The sequence below is a fragment of the Coregonus lavaretus genome (assembly GCF_964263955.1).
Source record: "Coregonus lavaretus genome assembly, chromosome: 2".
NCBI lineage: Eukaryota > Metazoa > Chordata > Actinopteri > Salmoniformes > Salmonidae > Coregonus > Coregonus lavaretus.
In genome coordinates, this window is record NC_139989.1 from 17,769,441 (window position 1) to 17,790,851 (window position 21,411).

At 42.6% G+C, this 21,411-nt stretch overlaps 1 protein-coding gene across 1 annotated transcript in view; it reads left to right on the top strand.

Annotated features, from left to right (window-relative positions):
• Nucleotides 1-539: 539 nt before the first annotated feature.
• LOC311100289 (progressive ankylosis protein homolog) overlaps nt 540-21,411 on the top strand; it is a 29,793-nt gene continuing 8,921 nt past the window's right edge. Inside the window, exons 1-8 of the mRNA XM_084141145.1 lie at nt 540-1,063; nt 11,023-11,239; nt 11,477-11,595; nt 12,029-12,112; nt 14,270-14,440; nt 14,729-14,863; nt 15,646-15,738; nt 15,873-15,965. Coding sequence (XP_083997271.1) covers nt 968-1,063; nt 11,023-11,239; nt 11,477-11,595; nt 12,029-12,112; nt 14,270-14,440; nt 14,729-14,863; nt 15,646-15,738; nt 15,873-15,965 — 1,008 coding nt within the window. The 5' untranslated portion in view covers nt 540-967. The remainder of the gene's footprint in view (nt 1,064-11,022; nt 11,240-11,476; nt 11,596-12,028; nt 12,113-14,269; nt 14,441-14,728; nt 14,864-15,645; nt 15,739-15,872; nt 15,966-21,411) is intronic.

The window sequence follows — 21,411 nt, forward strand, 5'->3', positions numbered from 1 at the left end:
TAAACTACTGTAACCAAGACTTAAAAAGAACTGACATTGGCACAAGATAGAGGTCATGTTGGAACATAACTAACGAAATTACAGTTAACGAAAATGTACGTTTAATCCATTAAAAACTAATGTATAGAATTTATTAAGAGACAAAATTCACTAATTCATGTCTTAAGTGTAAAACTAACAATGACTCAATAATACAATCCTTCTGTTTCGTAATAAGATCTATGATGTTAATATTTGTGTAAACTTTTTAATCTGTGGGTGTCACTGAGCAGGCTGATACTCCATTTCATGGACCCAAGATCCATAGGTAAGGCTGCCCCCAATGCAATTCTAAAGTCTAACACATCCACAGTGCGATTTCAACAGATTTTTTTGTGTGTCAACTTAAGTCATTATTGTCTTTTGTTGCATTTATATAACAACATTCCAACATTGTTTAGAATTATCTAGTCCAAATGTGGCATGTTCCACTATTTTTATCCATTTGCGTCAGTTTTAATCGGGGACCTTTACTTTGAAGGCGAACGGTCGATTCCACTAGTGTTGCTCACGACACACACGTGGTTTGACGTCAGGCAAGGCGGGATGGTAGGCTGTCGAACGCTCAGAAAATTATACTACAAGAGCTGTCTCTCGAATTCCCGATTATTGTTATGATTCAAGTCGAGACCTTATCGCTGGATTTGCTGTCTAATTTTCATGCAGCTAGCTGTCATTTTCTCCTTCACCGATGTCGAGCAATGGAGAAGCGCCCATCTGCAATTGCTGATGACCTTCTCCTCTGCACACCGAAGCATATTTCTTGGAAACTGCGATGCGGGGAGCGTTCTGACTTGTAACGTATCGTCAATTGAATTGACATTTATTTCACGAGAAGTGAAGTGCCTACAATCTATTCTACCAAAAACATTTTTTTAATAGTCAAGACAGAGGCAGATGCCCCTCGTTCTGTCACCCCGGCTACACTATGGTGGAATTCCCATCTCTCATTCCTTATTGGCCTCTCATCCGCTTTCTGGTGCCTTTGGCTATTACCAATGTAGCCATCGACCTCGGCGAACAGGTAGGTTTGCGGCATCAAATTGAAATGATACAGCGTAATTTGCGTAGGATATGTGTCTGTAGCCAGCATTGTGGTTGAGGCAAGGGGATGAACGTCAAGCAGCTAACTAGCTATCTGGCACTGTCAAAACACTGTCGTGCTAACTAACGTTTGCTTGATTTGACTGCTATGTTGACTTGAGCTAAGCTTTCAACATGGTACAGAATGTTTTTATCTTTCCACCAGAGCACCACTAGTACTAGTAGTAGTGGCCCACAATTACAGAATTTGATCGTTCTTAAGCCTAGAGATTCCAAAACAGACGCGTGCATAGATGTATGTGTATACAAATGAGTGCGACTAGTTATTGTCATGTTAGTAAACAGTAAACCCATTCTGCAGAGGGTGCTACAGACAAATTAGCTAGCTAGCAGCTGATGTAACCCATATTTAGACGATGGCTGCTCTTCTGTGTTTATACCAGTGGAGGCTCCTCGGAGGAAGGGGAGGACCATCTTCCTCAGTGAATTTCATAAAAATAAAAACCTTTTTAGATAAAACTATACTAAATATGTCACCAAATAATGCATTAAAACACACTGTTTTGCAATGAAGGTCTACAGTAGCCTCAGCAGCATTCTGTAGGGTAGCACCATTGTGTAGCCAAAGGACAGCTAGCTTCTGTCCTCTGGGTACATTGACTTCAATACAAAACCTTAGAGGCTCATGGTTCTCACCCCTTTCCATAGACTTACACAGTAATTATGACAACTTCCGTAGGATGTCCTCCAACCTATCAGAGCTCTTGCAGAATTAACTAACATGTTGTCCACCCAATCAAATGATCAGAGAATGAATCTAGTACTGAAAGCATAAGCTACAGCTAGCTAGCACTGCAGTGCATAAAATGTGGTGAGTAGTTGACTCAGAGAGAGAAAGACAATAGTTGAACAGTTTTGAACAAATTAATTTATTCCAAAATTAAGGAGAAGAGCGAGAGAGAGAGTTAGCTATATTTTGTAGTATATATTTTTTCACTTTTACTTTCTTAGCTAGCGTCAAATGCAGCTAGCTAGTTTAGTCTACTCAAACAGAGAGGGATACTATGTCAGCTAGCTGGCTATGACTATCCAACACTGGAACTCTTCCAAGTCAAGGTAAGCTTTTGGTTTATTAATTTATTGCTGCTGGTGTATCTGCTAAACTGCTTGCTGCAGACTACACTGTACTGCATGATTGTAGTAGGTTTACTAGCATTGTAGTTCTAGTAGCTATGGTGATTGACTATGATGTGACAACGATGTAGGCTGTGTGTAGCAGTTAGCAGTCATGATATGAAGGTTTGGCTTGGAAAGGTTTTTTCGCCTGGTCACAGACAGCTGATGTGTTGTGCACTGAAGTCCACAAGCTAAGGGAAAAGGTGACAGGAGGAGAGCTCGTACATAGTTGCGAGAAGGAATTACAGTGTATATATATATATATATATATATATATATATATATATATATATATATATATATATATATATATATATATATATATATATATATATATATAAATAAATAAATAAAACAAGCTGTTTGTATGTGGCTGCTATGAAAGTGAACTGTGGTTGAGTGTGATCAGGGGTGTATTCATTCCGCCGATTCTGTTGAAAAACTTTTCTTAAAACGGAAACAAACGGAACGAAACGGGGATAAACATACCTGAATCTGTCCAATAGAAACTCGTTTGTAACTGTTGGACTAATGATTACACCCTAGATCAGCTAGATGCATGCAAGTGTGTTCAAGGTGGTATTGAATGTGTCACTGTCTGTCACCTTTGGTGTGTTCGTAAATTCAATCTGGACTGCCAGAGTGCGCTCATAGTGAGCTCTGGGCGTTCGTAATTTCATAGCGTTGTCAGATGGTCCGTTTCTAAATTCAGAGTGTGTCCCTTTCGGAGCATTCAGTAGGGTTGATCCGAGCGTTCTGACATCACAACGGCAGTCAAGCACCCAAGCTAACTGGCTAAAGTTGCCTAGCTACTTCCAGACACAAATGAGAGAACACCTCACTCTGACCATTTTACTCGCCCTAGCAGAGCTGGTTAGGCTGTTGTCATGTTATCTAGAGCATTAGTGACCGTAACTGTGTTGCTGGCAATAATTTAATTATGTTATTTTGTCAACATTTACTGACACTGGCCATATTCAACAGGTCTTGCGCGTTCATAAATTCATCAGTTATTTTGCTCTCTGGCACACAGACGAGTGCTCTGAAATCGGAGGAAGATAGCCAGAGTAAATTTACGAACGCACCTCTTGATTACTCACATTTTTCTCTCAAACTGTGCACCTACATTGTAAACTTTCTTTAATAGGCTAGGTTGTAGCAACCTCTTGATGGGTATAGGGAACATTCTAGTATCATGTAGTAGCCTAAACCTATCAATGTTACATTGAGCTGGGTGAATGAAATATGAATGACAGTCATCCAATATGCTGTAATAGAAATAAGGCCATGCTGATAAAAAACATCCTCCCTCATCTTAAATGTCACCGACCGCCACTGGTTTATAGGATGTAGGCTAGCCTTCAATGGTGGTTAGGAGGGATTGGGCTATATATGCATCAGTGATCTCTAGAGCAGTGAATGTAAACTAAAAGCCCTTGAATTGTAATAGGGATCTAGGGCAGTGATCAAAGCGAGGTCCACTAGCTATAACTGGGAAATAAGAGTAGATTTTGGTTTAATAAATGGTGTCACTGATTGTGGTCCTCTGTAGCTCAGCTGGTAGAGCACGGCACTTGTAACGCCAAGGTAGTGGGTTCGATCCCCGGGACCACCCATACACAAAAATGTATGCACGCATGACTGTAAGTCGCTTTGGATAAAAGCGTCTGCTAAATGGCATATTATATTATATTATTATATTATATATTATTATATATTATTTATATTATATTTAATCATTAGTAGATGTACTGATACTTTGTGGCTTGTGAAAATGCCATAATGCATGCAGAACTAAAGCACAGTTCAGTGGAGATGTTATGAATGTCATTCCCCTGCCATAGCCCCATACCAGTGACCCACAGCTCCCATTCAGGCCCAGTCATATGACAGCTGACAGGCCTAGCATCCTAGCTGGTATTCTTGCCTTGTGGACAGTGGGAGTCCAAGCGGCACAGTGTGTCTCGGAAGAGGTTAGGATTATGCTTATGTAATGGCCACGTGAGAAGATATAAATAGCACCCGGCTCCCTTCTATGGAAAGAGGCAGCTGTGGATGCTCTCTGGAGGCAAAGCTAAATGGAAGTCTTATTTAGCTGAATGACTAGTTGTGGTTCAGGATCACGACAGGGTGTAACGGAGAACAGTGTTTTTGCATCCTGGCTGCCCTAGCCGATCATATTTCCAAACATCCATTATGTTAAAGGTCCAATGCAGTAGTTTTATCTCAATATCAAATCATTTCTGAGTAACAATTAAGTACTTTACTGTGATTGTTTTCAATTAAAATGTTCAACAACAAAAAAAACTTAGCAAAGAGCAATTTCTCAAGCAATAATTTTGCTAGGACTGTCTGGGAGTGGTCTGAGTAGGAAGGGGAAAACTGAAAATTAGCTGTTATTGGCAGAGAAGTTTGGAACTGTCTTTCTTATTTTCCTATTAACTAATTTACCGCATGGTGATGTCACCATAGAAGGCCAAAACTCCATCTCACCAAAACACGATAAAAGTTCAGGCAGCCTTTTCAAACAGCTCTTAGACTAAAAGGGCATTATTATCATTTTCACAATTTCACAGTATTATTCCAACCTCCTATTGTGGAAATATTTATAAAACTCAGGAAAATCACATTTTGGACTGCACTGGGCCTTTAAGGGCAATTCCACGGCTGAGACTCAGATTTTTCACTTTGTGGACAAACAAAAACCATTGATTTCAAACTTTAACAAATCATACAACTCTATGCACAAGGACTACTTTGAACAATTTACACAGAACATTTCACAAAAACACATTTACTGGAAGAACTGTGCAGATGCAAAGTTTGATAACAGAATTACGGTAACATAATTACATCATGGGTCCCTGATCTGTACTACACAGAAATGCATAATTATGGATATGAAAGTCATTCTCTTCATGGAGATGTATCCTGTTTAGGTACACTAAGGTAGAAATATGCAATATCCTCCTTTGCATATATGAGTGTTATTCTACATACTGGCTATTATTCTAATGAGCTCCGACCGCAAACAAGACCAAATGTGGTTGGTCCAGACCAGACCAAATCTGAACCAATCAGAGACGTCTATGTTTCACAAGTGTGCCATATGATATTTTGGCCATATCGCCCAGCCCTAGCTTAGACCCTTTTTTACATAATCTAAGGAGTTTGTGTTATGCCCGCCATCGGCTGAGACACAGCATGCTCTTAAATATAGGGTGGGTGTCATGTTTTAGCTGATAAATGTACAAAAATGGGAATAACATTGACATGTCAACTTTCAAAATGGTACCACAAAGAGATCCACGCATCAGAGAATGTTGACTTGAATGGGAATATCAGTTGTTTTAAATTACTGTCAATCTTCCATAGGAAACCTATTGAAATCAGAAGAAATATACAGAACAGAACAGACATTCCCATTTAAGTTGACATTCGATGGTGGGTGGACCGGTGGCCATCTTTGTGGTAGTTATTGGAAGTTAACATTTCAATTTCAATGGTGTACAAGCTAAATTGCAGTGGTCTGAAGGGATAGGTCCATTCTATTTATATGATTGAAATTATACCCACCCTGTATTCAAGAGTATGCTGTGTCTCAACCGATGGCGGGCACAACACTTACACATCAGATGATGTAAATTAGGGAGTTTACGTGTTTTTAGATAATTGACGTTAAAGGTTAAAAATGACTATTTTTATTTACAAAAATGTTTACAAGAAATTATTAAATAGTTTGACAACCTTGTTTGTAAGCGTTTAAATTACAGTGGGGGAAAAAAAGTATTTAGTCAGCCACCAATTGTGCAAGTTCTCCCACTTAAAAAGATGAGGCCTGTAATTTTCATCATAGGTACACGTCAACTATGACAGACAAAATGAGAAAAAAAAATCCAGAATATCACATTGTAGGATTTTTAATGAATTTATTTGCAAATTATGGTGGAAAATAAGTATTTGGTCACCTACAAACAAGCAAGATTTCTGGCTCTCACAGACCTGTAACTTCTTCTTTAAGAGGCTCCTCTGTCCTCCACTCGTTACCTGTATTAATGGCACCTGTTTTAACTTGTTATCAGTATAAAAGACACCTGTCCACAACCTCAAACAGTCACACTCCAAACTCCACTATGGCCAAGACCAAAGAGCTGTCAAAGGACACCAGAAACAAAATTGTAGACCTGCACCAGGCTGGGAAGACTGAATCTGCAATATGTAAGCAGCTTGGTTTGAAGAAATCAACTGTGGGAGCAATTATTAGGAAATGGAAGACATACAAGACCACTAATAATCTCCCTCGATCTGGGGCTCCACGCAAGATCTCACCCCGTGGGGTCAAAATGATCACAAGAACGGTGAGCAAAAATCCCAGAACCACACGGGGGGACCTAGTGAATGACCTGCAGGGAGCTGGGACCAAAGTAACAAAGCCTACCATCAGTAACACACTACGCCGCCAGGGACTCAAATCCTGCAGTGCCAGACGTGTCCCCCTGCTTAAGCCAGTACATGTCCAGGCCCGTCTGAAGTTTGCTAGAGTGCATTTGGATGATCCAGAAGAGGATTGGGAGAATGTCATATGGTCAGATGAAACCAAAATATAACTTTTTGGTAAAAACTCAACTCGTCGTGTTTGGAGGACAAAGAATGCTGAGTTGCATCCAAAGAACACCATACCTACTGTGAAGCATGGGGGTGGAAACATCATGCTTTGGGGCTGTTTTTCTGCAAAGGGACCCAGGACGACTGATCCGTGTAAAGGAAAGAATGAATGGGGCCATGTATCGTGAGATTTTGAGTGAAAACCTCCTTCCATCAGCAAGGGCATTGAAGATGAAATGTGGCCGGGTCTTTCAGCATGACAATGATCCAAAACACACTGCCCGGGCAACGAAGGAGTGGCTTCGTAAGAAGCATTTCAAGGTCCTGGAGTGGCCTAGCCAGTCTCCAGATCTCAACCCCATAGAACATCTTTGGAGGGAGTTGAAAGTCCGTGTTGCCCAGCGACAGCCCCAAAACATCACTGCTCTAGAGGAGATCTGCATGGAGGAATGGGCCAAAATACCAGCAACAGTGTGTGAAAACCTTGTGAAGACTTACAGAAAACATTTGACCTGTGTCATTTTCAACAAAGGGTATATAACAAAGTATTGAGAAACTTTTGTTATTGACCAAATACTTATTTTCCACCATAATTTGCAAATAAATTCATAAAAAATCCTACAATGTGATTTTCTGGATTTTATTTTCTCAATTTGTCTGTCATAGTTGACGTGTACCTATGATGAAAATTACAGGCCTCTCTCATCTTTTTAAGTGGGAGAACTTGCACAATTGGTGGCTGACTAAATACTTTTTTCCCCCACTGTATGTCAAAATCAACCGTTCATCTTTTCCAGTGATTAAGACATGGATGTCTCATGGTATAGTGGGGTATGCAAAATGGGTGAACTTTGAGCACCCTGTCCAAAACGTCACTTTCTGACCACTTCTACCAGCAAGAAAAGTTTTGTTCAAATCAAAGGGGTGCAGTCAAAATAGTTATTGAAATCAAATGGAATAACACAAAACAGTTATGAGCTTAACATGACAGTAGTAGGTAACCCAACTGTGGTTTGTGACTACTATGATTTCCCATTACAGTGATCCCTCGCCACTTCGCGGTTCACTTATCGCGGATTCGCTATTTCGCGGATTTTCATAATGCATTTTTTTTTTTTTGGTGCATTGTGCTCTGCATTCTGATTCGCTAAAAACTCACTCCCGCTTCTTGTATCAAAACATGCTACGAATTGTGCTATCATTTTGTCGTCTCGTGCAGTTATGTGTACGTACATAAAACAGCTTGGCAAATTTACATTAAGTTGGCCAAATTATCTTGTAATTTCGAACATCTCCTAAACCCATAATGTCGACGAAACGGCCTGGACCGACAAAAGCACCTGCGGATGGGCCCAAACGGCGGAAGATGCTACCTATCTCAGATAAAGTTAAACTTCTGGACATGCTAAGGGAAGGTAAAAGCTATGCAGCCGTTGCTCGCCATTACGGAATCAATGAATCTTCCGTTCGTTACATAAAGAAGGAGGAAAAAAACATAAGGACGACAGCAGCAGTCAATTTTAATACGAATGCAAAAAGGGTTGTAACTGTCCGCAACAAGACCATGGTACGGATGGAGACGGCATTAGCTCTGTGGACTAATGACTGCAGGAAAAAAAACATAACCCTGGATACAAACGTTATCTGCACAAAAGCGAGAATGCTGTATGAAAACTTTGCTGTCAGTGACGGGGAAGAGGGAGAGGATGCCGGGCCCTCAGCAAGTGCTGCTGACACAGTGGGAGAGGATGCCAGGCCCCCAGCAAGTGCTGCTGACAAAGTGCCAAGCGCATTTAATGCAAGCAAGGGCTGGTTTGAAAAGTTTAAGAAACGCTTTGGACTTAAAAATGTTTGTCTGCACGGTGAGATGGCGTCTGCGGATACCGCTGAGGCAGAAGCCTTCGTGAACAATAAATTCAAGGCGATCATTGAGGAGGGGGGATATAAGCCCGAACAAGTTTTTAACATGGATGAGACTGCCTTATTTTGGAAACGAATGCCCTCCCGCACCTTCATCATGCAGGAAGAAGCCAAAGCCCCAGGATTTAAAGTTCACAAAGACCGTTTGACCCTGGCTATGTGCGGAAATGCCGCAGGTTTCATGATTAAACCGGGGCTGATTTACAGGTCTAAAAATCCCAGGGCGCTGAAAAACAAAAATAAGGATGATTTGCCTGTTTACTGGATGTACAATGCAAAGGCTTGGATGACAAAAGCGCTCAATCTGGATTGGTTCAAAAACTGTTTCATCCCGGAGGTCAAGTGTTATTTGAGAGGAAAGGGACTGGACTTTAAAGTGCTTCTGCTCCTTGACAACGCCGGAGGTCACGGTAATGATTTGGCATATGATGGTGTGCAAATCGAATTTCTGCCGCCAAACACTACATCCCTGATTCAGCCCATGGACCAAGGAGTCATCCGTGCTTTCAAGGCTCTCTATACGCGCAACACCCTGCAACATCTTGTTGACGCTATGGACTCGGATCAAGATTTCTCACTGAAGGACTACTGGCGTGGATACACCATCGCATCGTGTCTCCAAAACATTCAGAGGGCCATTCAGGAAATGAAAACGGAAACTCTGAAGGCCTGCTGGAAAAAACTATGGCCAGAGGCAGTGCAAAACGCAACCGGAGGCTCGCTTGACGAGGTCCACCACTCTGCCGTAGAAACAGCTGTGAATCTGGCTAAACAGATTGGAGGAGACGGCTTTAATGACATGAGTCCGGATGACATAAACGCCCTGATTGATGGAGACGCACAGCCGCTGACCGATGCAGAGCTGGCAGAAATGACAAAGCCACAAAGCGACGATGAAAGAGAAGAGGGAGAAGAGGACACGAGAGATGAGGAGGAAGGACTAACGCTTGGTCGCTTAGCAACCATGGTGCGAATGGCCACTGAACTTAAGCGAGTAGCTGAGGAATGGGACCCTTTGATGAGCCGTTCATTACAGTTCTCCAACGTAATCGATGGTGGCATGTCGGTGTACAAGGATCTTTTTGCAAAGAAGAAAAAAGAGCGACAACAGCTGCCTATCACTATGTTCTTCTCCCGAACAAACACACCTGCACCGCGGGCTTCAGAAGAAGAGAACACTGCAGAGCGCAGTCAGGATGCAGCGGCCCAGTCTGAAGAGCAGTGAAATGGCCTACACGTGAGTCACTGTATTTGTATACATGTAATAGTTGCTAATTGTAAAAAAAAAAAAGTTTTATATTTCGCGGATTTCACTTATCGCGGGTCATTTTCGGAACGTAACCCCCGCGATAAACGAGGGATTACTGTATAGCCAATTCAGTTGCAGTAATTCCGTTAAAGATTTTTCAGTAATTCTGTTAACGATTTGTTAGTTAGCATTGGCTCGTGAAACTACCTCTAACTTTCTTCATACTGAGCACAGAGACATACAAATGGTATCCACAAGTTCATCTGACCCTGGGGAAGTAGATAAAGGGCCTAATTGCCAAAATCCTGAATTATCCCTTTAAAGATATGTCGGTTTTTGGTAACGGAATTACAAGGCACAAGGCAATGTTTCTTAAACTTACAGAAGGAAAATCCTTTCTCTAAAACTAAATAAGTATTGATATTAGTTGGCAGGGATCTTTACTTCAACATTGTGTTTTGATGTATTTCTAATACCTTCTGTTACATTGTTTTCTAAGACTGCTTTTCCATCAGTTTGACCAGAAATCAAAGCCATTACTTATGCCTAATTTTTAAGATGGGGAAATTACAAAAAAATGTATCTAAGCTTAGCTTTCATTTGACACCCAATTTGATTTGTTCCTATGAACTTCACGTTAGTGCTCATGCACCCTTTTTACATGGAAATGACCTTTAATGAAGTGTGTCACTGAATTGCTTACACCAGTCGTATGAGCTATCTTTTCACTGTATACAGTGTAAACCTGCCATTTGTTTACTAGTAAATCACATTACTAGCCTTGTCCCAGATTTCTTTATGCTATCATGTCAGCTAACATGTTTGGTATGACAATGAGTGATAAGGATTTGACATGATATCACAAACAGATTTGGGACCAGCCTAGCGCAGCACTAGTATGAATGATGATGGTATGATGATGAGCCTAGTGGGGCGAATAAGGTCTCACTCTTTCCAATCCATTCCCTTGCCCTTCTGGTCCTTGGCAGGCTCTTAACCGGGGTTTAGCAGGCTTTAAAGAGGATGCAGTTGAGATGCTAGCCAGCTACGGGCTGGCTTATTCGCTAATGAAGTTCTTCACTGGGCCCATGAGTGACTTCAAGAACGTGGGCCTGGTGTTTGTCAACAGCAAGAGGGACCGGGGAAAGGCTGTGCTGTGTATGGCGGTAGCAGGCACAATAGCATTCATCCTTCATGTTCTCATAGGTGAGGCTTTAACTGTGGTTTTGTCCCAAATGATGACATTTAATAGTAACTAACTACCCATATTTCTTATTAATTCCAAGTTATTATTTAAAATCCAATGATATGTGTCGGTTGTAAACTGCTTTTAGGTGAGCTTTAACTTTTAAATGTCTTATGTCATGTTAAACTTTTTAAATCGTTTTAGCTGTGTCATCTCCTCAGGTCTCATAGTATTGTGACTGTCTTCCCTGTCTCCAGCCCATACAGACTTAGGCTACTACATCATCAATAAGCTCCACCATGTGGACGACTCCGTGGGCAACAAGACCAGGAGGGCTTTCCTCTACCTGGCAGCTTTCCCTCTGCTGGATGCCATGGTGAGCGCTGAGTAGAGTATACGGCTTGATTCAAGGCTGCGTCCCAATTGGCACCCTATTCCCTATAGGGCTTTGGTCAAAAGTAGTGCACTATGTAGGGAATAGGGTGTCATTTGGGACGCAAACCAGCTCTTCCATGACCCAATGTATGGTCAGTCAGAGAGCCATAATCATGGCAGAGGGAAGCTTAAAAACACCTGACCTAGAAAAATGATTTGTAATCCTCTGCTCATCATGCTGGGTCTTAAAACGGACACGCCTGTCCCTGTATTTCAACGACTGCATATCTTCTCTTTGCCTGGTCGAAATCAGATTTCAATGTGGGCCTTTGGCTTGCTTTTTTAAACAAGCCAGACAAGAACAATGGGTACTTGGTGTGCTGAAATTCTTGGGTGGAGAAGCATCAATTGTCTCTTTGTTTATTGTTTTGTAGGCTTGGATCCATGCTGGAATCCTCCTTAAGCACAAATACAGTGTCATCGTAGGCTCTGCCTCCATCTCTGATGTCATCGCACAGGTACTCAGCAGATTGCTTCCTTGTTTTTCACTAATCTACAGTGAAGATTGGTCATTGTTGCAAAGACTAATTCAATTGACCTCAAAAGTGGACTTGGCAGTATACCCTGCTCTGATAGTTTGTGACAGTGATGTGGTTGTAAGGGAGTCTCTCTAAGTTTTAATGTCACGTGCAGAAGTACAGTGAAATGCCTTTCTTGCAAGCTCTAAACCCAACAATGCTGTAATCAATATCAATGTAGTACTAAAAATCACATAAGGTAGAATAAAAACACTTGAGAAATACAAATACAAAATAAGAAGAACATGAGAAGTAAGTAAACTATATACAGGGTCAGTTCCAGTACCATATTTACAATGTGCAGCGATACTGGAGTGATAGAAGTAGATATGTATAGGGGTAAGGTGACTAGGCATCAGGATATATGATAAACAGAGTAGCAGCAGCGTATATGATGACTGTATGTACACTACCGTTCAAAAGTTTGGGGTCACTTAGAAATGTCCTTGTTTTCGAAAGAAATGCACTTTTTTTGTCCATTAAAATAACATCAAATTGATCAGAAATACAGTGTAGACATTATTAAGGTTGTAAATGACTATTGTAGCTGGAAACGGCTGATTTTTTTATGGAATATCTACATAGGTGTACAGAGGCCCATTATCAGCAACCATCAGTCCTGTGTTCCAATGGCACGTTGTGTTTGCTAATCCAAGTTAATAATTTTAAAAGGCCAATTGATCATTAGAAAACCATTTTGCAATTATGTTAGCACAGCTGAAAACTGTTGTGCTGATTAAAGAAGCAATTAAACTGGCCTTCTTGAGACTAGTTGAGTATCTGGAGCATCAGCAATTGTGGGTTCGATTACAGGCTCAAAATGGCCAGAAACAAATAACTTTCTTCTGAAACTTGTCAGTCTATTCTTGTTCTGAGAAATTAAGGCTATTCCATGTGAGAAATTGCCAAGAAACTAAAGATCTTGTACAACGCTGTGTACTACTCCCTTCACAGAACAGCACAAACTGGCTCTAACCAGAATTGAAAGAGGAGTGGGAGACCCCGGTGCACAACTGAGCAAGAGGACAAAAACATTAGTGTCTAGTTTGAGAAACAGACGCCTCACAGGTCCTCAACTGGCAGCTTCATTAAATAGTACCTGCAAAACACCAGTCTCAACGTCAAAAGTAAAGAGGCGACTCCAGGATGCTGACCTAGGCAGAGTTGCAAAAAAAAGCCATATCTCAGACTGGCCAACAGAACACAGACACTGGACTTTTTCTTTGCAACTCTGCCTAGAAGGTCAGCATCCCGGAGTCGCCTCTTCACTGTTGACGGTGTTTTGCGGGTACTATTTAATGAAGCTGCCAGTTGAGGACATGTGAGGCGTCTGTTTCTCAAACTAGACACTCTAATGTATTTGTCCTCTTGCTCAGTTGTGCACCGGGGCCTCCCACACCTCTTTCTATTCTGGTTAGAGCCAGTTTGCGCTGTTCTGTGAAGGGAGTAGTACACAGCGTTGTAGGAGATCTTTAGTTTCTTGGCAATTTCTCGCATGGAATAGCCTTCATTTCTCAGAACAAGAATAGACTGAAGAGTTTCAGAAGAAAGTTATTTGTTTCTGGCCATTTTGAGCCTGTAATCGAACCCACAATTGCTGATGCTCCAGATACTCAACTAGTCTCAAGAAGGCCAGTTTAATTGCTTCTTTAATCAGCACAACAGTTTTCAGCTGTGCTAAAATAATTGCAAAAGGGTTTTCTAATGATCAATTGGCCTTTTAAAATGATAAACTTGGATTAGCAAACACAACGTGCCATTGGAACACAGGACTGATGGTTGCTGATAATGGGCCTCTGTACGCCAATGTAGATATTCCATTAAAAATCTGCCATTTACAACATTAATAATGTCTACACTGTATTTCTGATCAATTTGATGTTATTTTAATGGACAAAAAAAGTGCTTTTCTTTCGAAAACAAGGACATTTCTAAGTGACCCCAAACTTTTGAACGGTAGTGTACGTGCGTGTGTGTAGAGTCAGTAACAAACGTGTGTGCATGTTATGTGTGTGAGCAAATGAAGTGAGTGTGTGTGTTGGGAGTTTCAGTGAGTGTGTTGAGTTCTGACTGTGGTCTCCCTCCTCTCCGTGGCAGATTGTGTTTGTGTCCATCCTGCTGCACAGTAACCTGCCGTGTGTGGAGCCCCTGCTTATCCCCATCCTCTCCCTGTATATGGGAGCCCTGGTGCGCTTCACCATCGTGGGCATAGGCTACTACTACAACATCCACGACAAGATCCCCGACTCCAGTGGACTTGACGTGGGGGTACGCCGCTTCCTTAGTCGCCCTACTGGGACCTTTTAAATGTAATAGATGGAGTTCATCATGTAGTGTATCTTTACTGGCGCATCAATTAATCTTGGTCTTCTAAAACTGTCTTTGTTGCAGTCTACCTGTGTGATAGTAGCTTATGTCCCAAAAGGAACCAGGACAATTAGGTCTAGTAATCAATACTACTGCCCTCACATGAGGACTTAGCGCTACAACTACAAAGCACCCAGATTGAACATACCCTTGTTTTCCCCTCTCATTGCTTTTAACTTCACTTTGCAGGGAGATGCCACCATCAGGAAGATGTTGAGTTTCTGGTGGCCTCTGGCCCTCATCCTGGCTACCCAGCGGATCAGCAGGCCCATCGTCAACCTCTTTGTGTCCCGGGACCTCAAGGGGAGCAGCGCAGCTACTGAGGTGAGTTTGTAGCCTACTCAGTCCACTCCCCAATAATACCCCATTTAGCTCAGTCCCACTCACTGTTATTCGGCAGCTGCCAAACGCAATGGCCTTTACCAGAAGTAGTCAAAATTCTAATCTAATGTTTTGTTGTCTGAAGAGAGAGGCTGCTGGCTCATGGGAGGAGGAATTTCTCATAAAATCCTCTGTGGGGGGACCTTTTGACTGCCAGTGTTCATTACCATGCTTGTACTGTAACAATAAAGTGACTTCATACAGCCGAACTCTTAGCATCAGTTCGGCCTGTAGTACAGGCTTTGCAGTTATCCACTTGCTAGGTTGATTCCCTTCATGATATCACAGCTGGCATTTGAACAATCTCTGGAGCGTTCGTGCATTGAGACCTAACCAGAGGCAAAACAATAAGCTGTTTACCAGAATGAACTGGAAATAATCAACAGCACAGTGGCTGCCAGTGGTGTTCGCGTGATTCAACCTGAAACTCAGAGGATGAGCTCACACTGACAGTGACTGAAAACATTCCTAAACGTCTCTACTGTGTCTGTGCAAAGACTGTCACTGCCTGTTTTTGTCGGTTACACACAATGCTGACAAGCCCAAGGCGCTTGTCCTGGTATAAACATGGGAAAATCCACATGCGATTACATATTCATAATTGTCTTTGCTGACAGGTGTTGGCTAGTCAGTCATGTTTTAACATCTTGGCTACATTACTGTAAGCTGTCCAAAAAGGAAATTAAATGGCATGTGAATCCTAATGACTCTCTTTGCTTGGCCAGGCAGTGGCTGTGCTCACCGCCACCTACCCTGTGGGTCACATGCCCTATGGCTGGCTGACTGAACTGAGGGCCGTCTATCCCGCTTTTGACAAGGTAAACCAAGGCCAGTGTAAGAATAGCCTCTTGTTGCAGATTAAACATATTAAATATCTTCGGGTACTGAGTACAGATGGCTTGTATTAATGCATTTTATTTCGCACTAATGATAATGTTCTCTTCTCCAACAGACCAATCCCAGCAATAAGCTCATATCCGGCACACCGGTCACAAAGACTCATATCAAAAAGTTTACAGCCTGTTGTTTGGTGCTATCGCTCACGGTAAGAAGGATGTATGGCTCTTTTTTTTATTCCAATACTGTATTTTGATAAGTCACAGAATCAAATACTATTGGGATGTATACTAACTCTATAGAAAAAATGAGAATCCAGAGTGTAGAATTCAGACCCAAAATCCAGACGATCTTAGCTCTTGTGTTCTGTTTGTCAGTTATGGCACAAAGTGTGCCACAGATGGGAGAAAAACTGGTTGAGACTCATGCAAGCAGAGTAGAACATCCTTTCAGTGTTCTGCATGGGCATGCTTGGCGTTTGTTCCTCTGTCAATGCTTCTTACATTATTATCTAGTCAGATGGGTATCCTACTTAATCATTTCCTCAACTATAGCCAACTTTTTTTTTTGTCCTTGCTGAAAACGAGGAAGTAAGGCAAAGATGACACCTGACAGATAAACACAGTGCCATAGATAAATACATATTTAGGCTCTGGATAAGCCCTGGAGCTTGAAGCGCTAAGCCACCAAACGAGCAGGTATAGAACCAGCAATGCAGAATAAGTGGTTTCAATACCTGTATGTTTGGACAGAATGTACAGTATTTCGACTAGCAGTGTTTTGTTTTTTTGGTTCTATATCTGACTTCAGGTGTCAGGTTGCGGTGTGTGTCAGAGCGAGAGAGAGAGGCACACCAGGTTGGTGTGCTGTTGTTCCCCCTAACACTTCTTCTCCTGGTTAAAAGGGCATGATAAAATTGTGTCATTCCCATAAAAATATGTATTTCACATAACATATCAGTTTACATATGCATGTGTATTTCAGAGAAAAGTAATGAAAGCTGACTTCTATTTTTCATCCAGCTCTACATGTATTAATAATAGAACAGAGCACAACAAGAAGTTGTTATTGTAAATGCACTGTTGAGAAAGGTATAGTTCCGCCCTGTCATAAATCGTCAGTTTTTTCACGGTTTCGGTGTCAGGATGTGTTAAATGCAGGGTAGAAATGGGAACAGAAAAAACAAGACTGGTTTGATGGGGGAGAAAAAATGTGTCCCTGATGACTTGGATGTGAAAAACAGGAAGTTGGTGGAAAAGGTTAGGCCTTGGAGCCACGGAGAGGAGTGGCGGTGGCATGCCAACCAGATGTGGAATTTCAGTGTTATAAACAAGTGGGTGTGGGCTCAAGCCTGGCAACCAGGGTTCCATGGTTGCCATGGCACCGTAAGGCAGAGGAAACAGAGATCTCTGTAAATTGTGTACATACACTATATATACAAAAATATGTAGGACACCCCTTCAAATTAGTGGATTCGGCTATTTGAGCCACACCCGTTGCTGACAGGTGTATAAAATTGAGCACATCGCCATGCAATCTCCATAGACAAACATTGGCAGTAGAATGGCCTTACTGAAGAGCTCAGTGACTTTCAACGTGGCACCGTTATTAGATGCCACCTTACCTACAAGTCAGTTCGTCAAATTTCCGCCCTGCTAGAGCTGCCCCGGTCAACTGTAAGTGATGTTATTGTGAAGTGGAAACGTCTAGGAGCAAGAACTGCTCAGCGCGAAGTGGTAGGCCACACAAGCTCATAGAACGGGACCACCGAGTGCTGAAAATCTGCTGTCCTCGGTTGCAACACTTACTACCGAGTTCCAAACTGCCTCTGGAAGCAATGTCAGCGCAATAACTGTTCGTTGGGAGCTTCATGAAATGGGATTCCATGGTCGAGCAGCCGCACACAAGCCTAAGATCACCATGCGCAATGCCAAGCGTTGGCTGTAGTGGTGTAAAGCTCGCTGCAGTGCATGCCAGTGATGAATCACGCTTCACCATCTGGCAGTCCGACGGCCGAATCTGAGTTTGGCGGATGCCAGGAGAACGCTACCTGCCCGACTGCATTGTGCCAACTGTAAAGTTTTGTGGAGGAGGAATAATGGTTTGGGGCTGTTTTCCATGGTTCAGGCTCCTTAGTTCCAGTGAAGGGAAATCTTAACGCTACAGCATACAATGACAACAGTTTGTGACAACAGTTTGGGGAAGGCCCTTTCCTGTTTCAGCATGACAATGCCCCCGTGCACAAAGTGAGGTCCATACATAAATGTTTTGTCGAGATCGGTGTGGAAGAACTTGACTGGCCTGCACAGAGCCCTGACCTCAACCCCATTGAACACCTTTGGGATGAATTGGAACGCCGACTGCGAGCCAGGCCTAATCGCCCAACATCGGTGCCCGACCTCACTAATGGTCGTGGCTAAATGGAAGCAAGACCCTGCAGCAATGTTCCAACATCTAGTGGAAAGCCTTCCCAGAAGAGTGGAGGCTGTTATAGCACCAAAGGGGGGACTGACTCCATATTAATGCCCATGATTTTGGAATGAGATGTTCGACGAGCAGGTGTCAACTTACTTTTGGTCATGTAGTGCATTTTAGATTTTTTATCAGCTTTTTTGTTTTTGATAAGTCATTGAGTTGTTGATTTTATATACAGTGAGGGAAAAAAGTATTTGATCCCCTGCTGATTTTGTACATTTGCCCACTGACAAAGAAATGATCAGTCTATACTTTTAATGGTAGGTTTATTTGAACAGTGAGAGACAGAATACCAACAAAAAAAAACTGAACAATGCATGTGAAAAATGTTATACATTTATTTGCATTTTAATGAGGGAAATAAGTATTTGACCCCCTCTCAATCAGAAAGATTTCTGGCTCCCAGGTGTCTTTTATACGGGTAACGAGCTGAGATTAGGAGCACACTCTTAAAGGGAGTGCTCCTAATCTCAGCTTGTTACCTGTATAAAAGACCTGTCCACAGAAGCAATCAATCAATCAGATTCAAAACTCTCCACCATGGCCAAGACCAAAGAGCTCTCCAAGGATGTCAGGGACAAGCTTGTAGACCTACACAAGGCTGGAATGGGCTACAAGACCATCGCCAAGCAGCTTGGTGAGAAGTTGACAACAGTTGGTGTGATTATTCGCAAATGGAAAAAACACAAAAGTACTGTCAATCTCCCTCGTCCTGGGGCTCCATGCAAGATCTCACCTCGTGGAGTTACAATGATCATGAGAACGGTGAGGAATCAGCCCAGAACTACACGGGAGGATCTTGTCAATGACCTCAAGGCAGCTGGGACCATAGTCACCAAGAAAACAATTGGTAACACACTACGCCGTGAAGGACTGAAATCCTGCAGCGCCCGCAAGGTCCCCCTGCTCAAGAAAGCACATATACAGGGCCGTCTGAAGTTTGCCAATGAACGTCTGAATGATTCATAGGAGAACTGGGTGAAAGTGTTGTGGTCAGATGAGACCAAAATTGAGCTCTTTGGCATCAACTCAACTCGCCGTGTTTGGAGGAGGAGGAATGCTGCCTATGACCCCAAGAACACCATCCCCACCGTCAAACATGGAGGTGGAAACATTATGCTTTGAGGGTGTTTTTCTGCTAAGGGGACAGGACAACTTCACCGCATCAAAGGGACGATGGACGGGGCCATGTACCGTCAAATCTTGGGTGAGAACCTCCTTCCCTCAGCCAGGGCATTGAAAATGGGTTGTGGATGGGTATTCGAGCATGACAATGATCCAAAACACACGGCCAAGGCAACAAAGGAGTGGCTCAAGAAGAAGCACATTAAGGTCCTGGAGTGGCCTAGCCAGTCTCCAGACCTTAATCCCATAGAAAATATGTGGAGGGAGCTGAAGGTTTGAGTTGCCAAACGTCAGCCTCGAAACCTTAATGACTTGGAGAAGATCTGCAAAGAGGAGTGGGACAAAATCCCTCCTGAGATGTGTGCAAACCTGGTGGCCAACTACAAGAAACGTCTGACCTCTGTGATTGTCAACAAGGGTTTTGCCACCAAGTACTAAGTCATGTTTTGCAGAGGGGTCAAATACTTATTTCCCTCATTAAAATGCTAATCAATGTATAACATTTTTGACATGCTTTTTTTCTGGATTTTCTTGTTGTTATTCTGTCTCTCACTGTTCAAATAAACCTACCATTAAAATTATAGACTGATCATTTCTTTGTCAGTGGGCAAATGTACAAAATCAGCAGGGGATCAAATACTTTTTTTTCCCTCACTGTATCTGGTAGTTTTTACCCAAAGAGTTGCAGGACTGATGGCAGGTTGACTTGTCTGGTGGTTAACGTTAATGTTTTGCATTTAAAAGACGCATTTCGGCACGGCTGCTTTTTAATCAATGAGACCTGACGGCATTATGAAAATGGCAGAGAGCCTGTACAGTCGTGGTCAAAAGTTTTGAGAATGACACAAATACTAATTTTCACAAAGTCTGCTGTCTCAGTTTTGATGATGGCAATTTGCATATACTCCAGAATGTCATGAAGTGATCAGATGAATTGCAATTAATTGCAAAGTTCCTCTTTGCCATGAAAATGAACTTAATCCCCCAAAAACATTTCTACTGTATTTCAGCCCTGCCACAAAAGGACCAGCTGCCATCATGTCAGTGATTCTCTCGTTAACACAGGTGAGAGTGTTGACGAGGACAAGGCTGGAGATCACTCTGTCATGCTGATTGAGTTAGAATAACAGACTGGAAGCTTTAAAAGGAGGGTGGTGCTTGACATCATTGTTCTTCCTCTGTTAACCATGGTTACCTGCAAGGAAACACGTGCCGTCATCATTGCTTTGCACAAAAAGGGCTTCACAGGCAAGGATATTGCTGCTAGTAAGATTGCACCTAAATCAACCATTTATCGGATCATCAAGAACTTCAAGGAGAGCGGTTCAATTGTTGTGAAGAAGGCGTCAGGGCGCCCAAGAAAGTCCAGCAAGCGCCAGGACCGTCTCCTAAAGTTGATTCAGCTGCGGGATCGGGGCACCACAAGTGCAGAGCTTGCTCAGAAATGGCAGCAGGTAGGTGTGAGTGCATCTGCACGCACAGTGAGGCGAAGACTTTTGGAGGATGGCCTGGTGTCAAGAAGGGCAGCAAAGAAGCCACTTCTCTCCAGGAAAAACATCAGGGATGGACTAATATTCTGCAAAAGGTACAGGGATTGGACTGCTGAGGACTGGGGTAAAGTCATTTTCTCTGATGAATCCCCTTTCCGATTGTTTGGGGCATCCGGAAAACAACCTTGTCTGGAGAAGACAAGGTGAGCGCTACCATCAGTCCTGTGTCATGCCAACAGTAAAGCATCCTGAGACCATTCATGTGTGGGGTTGCTTCTCAGCCAAGAGAGTGGGCTCACTCACAATTTTGCCCAAGAACACAGCCACGAATAAAGAATGGTACTAACACATCCTCCGAGAGCAACTTCTCCCAACCATCCAAGAACAGTTTGGTGACAACCAATGCCTTTTCCAGCATGATGGAGCACCTTGCCATAAGGCAAAAGTGGTAACTAAGTGGCTCGGGGAACAAAACATTGAAATGTTGGGTCCATGGCCAGGAAACTCCCCAGTCCTTAATCCCATTGAGAACTTGTGGTCGATCCTCAAGAGGCGGGTGGACAA